Source organism: Oncorhynchus mykiss, chromosome 6, assembly GCF_057628025.1.
Source record: "Oncorhynchus mykiss isolate SJ-2025 chromosome 6, ASM5762802v1, whole genome shotgun sequence".
Classification (NCBI taxonomy): domain Eukaryota; kingdom Metazoa; phylum Chordata; class Actinopteri; order Salmoniformes; family Salmonidae; genus Oncorhynchus; species Oncorhynchus mykiss.
Window position 1 is genome coordinate 5,670,001 of NC_143027.1, and position 7,500 is coordinate 5,677,500.

Below are 7,500 nucleotides of genomic sequence, written 5' to 3' on the forward strand. Positions count from 1 at the left end.
AAAGAAAGGCCTCGGCTGGTGATTATGGAAAACATCAGGAAAGAAAGGCCTCGGCTGGTGATTATGGAAAACATCAGGAAAGAAGGCCTCGGCTGGTGATTATGGACCACATCAGGAAAGAAGGCCTCAGCTGGTGATTATGGACCACGTCAGGAAAGAAGGCCTCAGCTGGTGATTATGGACCACATCAGGAAAGAAGGCCTCAGCTGGTGATTATGGACCGCATCAGGAAAGAAGGCCTCAGCTGGTGATTATGGACCACATCAGGAAAGAAGGCCTCAGCTGGTGATTATGGACCACATCAGGAAAGAAGGCCTCAGCTGGTGATTATGGACCACATCAGGAAAGAAGGCCTCAGCTGGTGATTATGGACCACATCAGGAAAGAAGGCCTCGGCTGGTGATTATGGACCACATCAGGAAAGAAGGCCTCAGCTGGTGATTATGGACCACATCAGGAAAGAAGGCCTCAGCTGGTGATTATGTACCGCATCAGGAAAGAAGGCCAGCTGGTGATTATGGACCACATCAGGAAAGAAGGCGTCGGCTGGTGATTATGGACCACATCAGGAATGAAGGCCACCACTCGTGAGCAACTACCAGTAACAATTGGCCACTGACTGTTTTGTATTGATCTCCAGTACAGTGTTCCTTACAATAAAGACAATAAAGACTTAAAGGTCTATAATAGTTCTAGAACCATTCCATATGTTCTATAATAGTTCTAGAACACCTCCATATGGACCCACTGAAGAGACGAGTCTTCAATAAAGACTTAAAGGTAGAGATTGGTCTATAATAGTTCTAGAACCATTTCATATGTTCTATAATAGTTCTAGAACACCTCCATATGGACCCACTGAAGAGACGAGTCTTCTTCCAGAAGCTGTTTTTCCATACTAAGAAATGATGGCAGAGACATGATGTACAAAAAAAGTTTCGATCAGCGAAATAAATAACACAAAATTGGTCAGGATCACGTAAGACCTCCACTGCACGGCCATTCACCCACATATGCTTAAGTTCCCCATTCACAGGGCACAAGTGGTCACTGAATGGTTTGATGAGCATGAAAATGATGTAAACCACATGCCAGGGTGTCTCAATCACCAAATCACAACCAAATTGAACACTTATGGAACAGTCTGGAGCCTGAGAAATGGTTCCACCACCTTCAATAAAACACTAAATTCTGACATTTCTTGTGAAGTGTTGCATCTAATAGAGTCCAAGACACGTGTAGAATCTATGTCAAGATGCATTGAAGCTGTTCTGCCTCGTGCCAGACGCCCTATTAAGACACTATACCTTGGTGTTTCCTTTATTTTGACAGTTACGTATACCTGTACCAGTACGAAGGTCAAGTTCGGGTCAATTCAATATCCTGAATTAATTTATTTCAAGAACTGAGAACAAATCTCTGGGAAAAAAACCAAGGGCCATTTTTCCTGGGGAAAAAAAAAGATAGCAGATTTAAACAATTGAAAATCATGGAAAGCGAGAGTGTTTCAATCGAGAGCCGAACGAGGGAGGGAGCGAGAGAGAGAGAGAGCGAGAGAGAGAGAGGGAGGCAGAGTGACCGACTGCTGAGAGAGAGAGAGAGAGAGAGAGAGAGAGAGGGAGGCAGAGTGACCGACTGCTGAGAGAGAGAGAGAGAGAGAGAGAGAGAGGGAGGCAGAGTGACCGACTGCTGAGAGAGAGAGAGAGAGAGAGACAGACAGAGACAGAGAGAGAGAGAGAGACAGAGAGAGAGAGAGAGAGAGAGAGAGAGAGAGAGAGAGAGAGAGAGAGAGAGAGAGAGAGACAGAGAGAGAGAGAGAGAGAGAGACAGAGAGAGACAGAGAGAGAGAGACAGAGAGAGAGAGAGAGAGAGACAGAGAGAGAGAGAGAGACAGAGAGAGAGAGAGACAGAGACAGAGAGAGAGAGAGAGAGAGAGATAGAGACAGAGAGAGAGAGAGAGACAGAGAGAGAGAGAGAGAGAGAGAGAGAGAGAGAGATACCTTTGTTGACCTCCTCCTGTGTGAAGCTCTTGACAGGTCCTTTAACAGCCACCGCGTCCTGTCCTCCTCCTTTAGAAAGCTGTAGTCTTCCTACAGGAGGATCTTTGATCAGGACGTACCTCATCTTCAGGCTGTCTGGTTCGGAATCTGATCCCTTCAGGTTCTGCTCAGTGATCTTAGACGCTGCGCCTGAGGGAAGAGATAACAGACACTCAGAAAAATAGCAGAATACAAGACTCTAGAATAGCATTTCGCTACACCCGCAATATCATCTGCTATGTATGTGACCAATAACATCTGCTAAACACGTGTATGTGACCAATAAATTAGATTTTTTTGAATTCTATTTGCATCTTCAGTTCTGACTGCTTTGTTGGAGTTTGTTCCGGTTAACCAATTCCATATTGACATACTCTGAGTACACCAAACATTAGGAACACCTTCCTAATATTGCGTTGACCCCCCCCCCCCCCCCCCCTTCGAACAGTCTTCGGACTTTACAAGGTGTCGAAAGCAGGTCGATATTGACTCCAATGCTTTGTGTCCAGTTGGCTGGATGTCCGTTGGGTGGTGGACCATTCTTGATACACACAGGAACCTGTTCAGGGTGAAAAACCCAGCAGCGTTGTAGTTCTTGACACATACACAAACCGAAGTCTCAATTGTCTCAAGGCTTAAAAATCCTTATTTGACCCGTCTCCTCCCCCTTCATCTACACTGATTGAAGTGGATTTAACAAGTGACATCAACAAGGGATCATATCTTTCACCTGGTCAGTCTATGTCATGGAAAGAGCAGGTGTTCCTAATGTTTTGTATACTCAGTGTTTATATTCAGCTGCTTCCGGTCTATCATTGCAACTCAACGTAATCCAACCCATCTCAGATGTCTGGTTCCCCCGATGTGAGGGTCGTTGAGCGGTTGTGGACCGGTTCCGACTGACATTTTGTGAACGGTGTCGAGTCCCCTGCCTTGTAGTGGCAGAAATCCAATCTGTCTGCGTTCTGTTTCCACCCCGCAGAGCTGACTTGAAGTGTCAGGTTTCAGACCCCCGACATTATCACATGTCACATTTTCTATCCTATTCAGACAAAGAATCGATTTCTCTTCCACTGAGCGAGACAGCCCAGCCTGGGAGACGGCATATGAACGGTAACAGTCTAGCCGTTGTGGTTCCAATCTTGCTATGATATTCTCAGCAGGAACATCTCAACATGAAAAAAAATACAAAATGATTTCATAAAACGTAAAGAAGACCACGTTTATCTTGTTCACAGACGACCAAAATCAAATCATGCTTAAAGCTGAAGTTGTAACGAATCTGCACACATTTTTATTTTTTATCCCTTTCTCTCCCCAATTTCATGGTATCCAATTGTTGTAGGAGCTACTATCTTGTCTCATCGCTACAACTCCCGTACGGGGCTCGGGAGAGACGAAGGAATCTGCACACATTTTTATTTTTTACCCCTTTCTCTCCCCAATTTCATGGTATCCAATTGTTGTAGGGGCTACTATCTTGTCTCATCGCTACAACTCCCGTACGGGGCTCGGGAGAGACGAAGGAATCTGCACACATTTGAATGATGTTTCTGCGCCGTTCAATGGACTTTTAGGAGAAAATGATCTTTCGTCAGTAATATGATAATATTATATACATATGAAATAGTCCGTCAATAAGTTTGATCATTAGTTATTTTACATTTAAAAGAAATGTGAAATCTAATTGTGTTGTTTATAATTTAACTGTTACGATATTCAGAAAACACGTCAGTCATGTCAACCCTATTGCCCCACATATATGATTTAAAAAATATATATATTTTCATAATATTTGTACTATATATTTAAGCCTCTGTCCTAAAAAGTGAGTACACCTTTAAGAACTATTTTTAACGGAAAATATGAATTCCAGAACTTTCTAAAACGATGCAACAGTACCAGTTACTGTGCATGGCCAACCGACGAAAGATTTACGTTTGGATAAGTCTATTTAGGTGGGAAATCAACATTTTGCCCCATCATTCAGGCCTCCTTAACATCCCCTTCTCAAACAACAGGCATGTCATCGACCCACATCCCTCTCCTCCAGCCCTCTCCTCTAGCCCTCTCCTCCAGCCCTCTCCTCCAACCCTCTCCTCCAGCCCTCTCCATACCTGCGGCCAGCTGCAGGCCTCCTTAACATCCCCTTCTCAAACAACAGGCATGTCCATCGACCCACATCTCTCTCCTCCAGCCCTCTCCATACCTGCGGCCAGCTGCAGGCCTCCTTAACATCCCCTTCTCAAACAACAGGCATGTCCATCGACCCACATCTCTCTCCTCCAGCCCTCTCCATACCTGCGGCCAGCTGCAGGCCTCCTTAACATCCCCTTCTCAAACAACAGGCATGTCATCGACCCACATATCTCTCCTATAGCCCTCTCCTCTAGCCCTCTCCTCCAGCCCTCTCCTCTAGCCCTCTCCTCTAGCCCTCTCCTCCAGCCCTCTCCTCCAGCCTTCTCCTCCAGCCCTTTCCTCCAGCCCTCTCCTCTAGCCCTCTCTTCCAGCCACCTCTCCTCTAGCCCTCTCCTCCAGCCCTCTTCTCCAGCCCTCTCCTCCAGCCCTCTCCTCCAGCCCTCTCCTCTAGCCCTCTCCTCCAGCCATCTCTTCCAGCCCTCTGCTCCAGCCCTCTCCTCCAGCCCTCTCCTCCAGCCCTCTCCTGCGGCCAGCTGCAGGCCTCTGTTACCTGACATCCTTGGCCCTTCAGTCTTCCTGACGTCGACGGTGAAGGTGAGCCGCCCGGTGCTGGTGTGGATGCCGTCGGTCAGGGAGAAGGCTAGCTCGTCACTGCCCCCGCTGGCCAAATCAGGGGTGTACACCATAAGCAGATCCAACACGTCCTGGTAGTAGGATTGAGATTGATTAGTCGATCGAGGTCATGCGTATCGTTAACTCAGCTCTATTAACCTATTTATGTAACAAAATACAAAACAATTATTTAATGAATCAATGTCTTACAGCAGAGATTAATGAATTAATCTGCCCTAGCACTCATCAAGTAATTGATTCCCGAAAACCTTGTGTTTGAACTCATCTCTACCTGGTAGGTGAACGTGGAACCCTGGGACAGAATCAGACCGTTCTCCAGAGGCTGGGAGTAGAACTGGCGTCTACGCAGCTTGCCTGAAAACAGGACCATGGTGGTACAGGTTGAGTATGTGGGGTTGTAGCGTTGCCTGAAAACAGGACCATGGTGGTACAGGTTGAGTATGTGGGGTTGTAGCGTTGCCTGAAAACAGGACCATGGTGGTACAGGTTGAGTATGTGGGGTTGTAGCGTTGCCTGAAAACAGGACCATGGTGGTACAGGTTGAGTATGAGGGGTTGTAGCGTTGCCTGAAAACAGGACCATGGTGGTACAGGTTGAGTATGTGGGGTTGTAGCGTTGCCTGAAAACAGGACCATGGTGGTACAGGTTGAGAATGTGGGGTTGTAGCGTTGCCTGAAAACAGGACCATGGTGGTACAGGTTGAGTATGTGGGATTGTAGCGTTGCCTGAAAACAGGACCATGGTGGTACAGGTTGAGTATGTGGGATTGTAGCGTTGCCTGAAAACAGGACCATGGTGGTTCAGGTTGAGTATGTGGGGTTGTAGCGTTGCCTGAAAACAGGACCATGGTGGTACAGGTTGAGTATGTGGGGTTGTAGCGTTGCCTGAAAACAGGACCATGGTGGTACAGGTTGGTATGTGGGGTTGTAGCGTTGCCTGAAAACAGGACCATGGTGGTACAGGTTGAGTATGTGGGGTTGTAGCGTTGCCTGAAAACAGGACCATGGTGGTACAGGTTGAGTATGTGGGGTTGTAGCGTTGCCTGAAAACAGGACCATGGTGGTACAGGTTGAGTATGTGGGGTTGTAGCGTTGCCTGAAAACAGGACCATGGTGGTACAGGTTGAGTATGTGGGGTTGTAGCGTTGCCTGAAAACAGGACCATGGTGGTACAGGTTGAGTATGTGGGGTTGTAGCGTTGCCTGAAAACAGGACCATGGTGGTACAGGTTGGTATGTGGGGTTGTAGCGTTGCCTGAAAACAGGACCATGGTGGTACAGGTTGAGTATGTGGGGTTGTAGCGTTGCCTGAAAACAGGACCATGGTGGTACAGGTTGAGTATGTGGGGTTGTAGCGTTGCCTGAAAACAGGACCATGGTGGTACAGGTTGAGTATGTGGGGTTGTAGCGTTGCCTGAAAACAGGACCATGGTGGTACAGGTTGAGTATGTGGGGTTGTAGCGTTGCCTGAAAACAGGACCATGGTGGTACAGGTTGAGTATGTGAGGTTGTAGCGTTGCCTGAAAACAGGACCATGGTGGTACAGGTTGAGAATGTGGGGTTGTAGCGTTGCCTGAAAACAGGACCATGGTGGTACAGGTTGAGTATGTGGGGTTGTAGCGTTGCCTGAAAACAGGACCATGGTGGTACAGGTTGAGTATGTGGGGTTGTAGCGTTGCCTGAACAGAATGATAATAATTATAACGGTATGTGTGATTTATTCAGCTGAAGAACAGGGTAGATATATAAATAATACATCTAAGTGGTTAATATAGCTTCATCCCAGGCCGTAGAAAAGCCTTGAATCCGGACAACTTGAGTCCGGGGCGTGAGTTAAGTATGTGTTTTGCGCTGGGCGATGTTGTTAAGCAGAGGCTGTCTGGTAGACAGACAGGCAGGCAGGCAGACAGACAGGCAGACAGACAGACAGACAGACAGACAGACAGACAGACAGACAGACAGACAGACAGACAGGCAGGCAGGCAGGCAGGCAGGCAGTTAGACAGGAGAGGAGACAGGGCCTCTATAGCCTCCCTCTGTGACAGGCCTCTATAGCCTCCCTCAGTGACAGGCCTCTATAGCCTCCCTCTGTGACAGGCCTCTATAGCCTCCTTCTGTGACAGGCCTCTATAGCCTCCCTCTGTGACAGGCCTCTATAGCCTCCCTCTGTGAAAGGCCTCTATAGCCTCCCTCTGTGAAAGGCCTCCATAGCCTCCCTCTGACCTGACAGTACCGGGAGAGTTAGAGGGAGGGGTGCAGAGACCTGACAGTACCAGGAGAGTTAGAGGGAGGGGTGGAGGGTGGAGGAAATGGAGGGGTGGAGGGAGATGGAGGGATGAGAGAGAGTTAGAGGGAGGTATGGAGGGGTGCAGGGACCTGACAGTACCGGGAGAGTTAGAGGGAGGGGTGGAGGGGTGGAGGAAATGGAGGGGTGGAGGGAGATGGAGGGATGAGAGAGAGTTAGAGGGAGGAATGGAGGGACCTGACAGTACCGGGAGAGTTAAAGGGAGGGGTGGAGGGGTGGAGGAAATGGAGGGGTGGAGGGAGATGGAGGGATGAGAGAGAGTTAGAGGGAGGGATGGAGGGGTGCAGGGACCTGACAGTACCGGGAGAGTTAGAGGTAGGGGTGGAGGGGTGGAGGGAGATGGAGGGAGAGTTAGAGGTAGGTATGGAGGGATGGAGGGAGATGGA

General features: G+C 48.3%; 1 protein-coding gene across 1 annotated transcript in view; it reads right to left on the reverse strand.

Moving 5' to 3' along the window:
• LOC110525177 (extracellular matrix organizing protein FRAS1) overlaps positions 1-7,500 on the reverse strand; it is a 202,919-nt gene that overhangs the window by 46,880 nt on the left and 148,539 nt on the right. The window contains exons 43-45 of the mRNA XM_090239234.1: positions 5,083-5,165; positions 4,729-4,882; positions 2,001-2,189 (exon numbers count right to left, since the gene is read on the reverse strand). Coding sequence (XP_090095360.1) covers positions 2,001-2,189; positions 4,729-4,882; positions 5,083-5,165 — 426 coding nt within the window. The remainder of the gene's footprint in view (positions 1-2,000; positions 2,190-4,728; positions 4,883-5,082; positions 5,166-7,500) is intronic.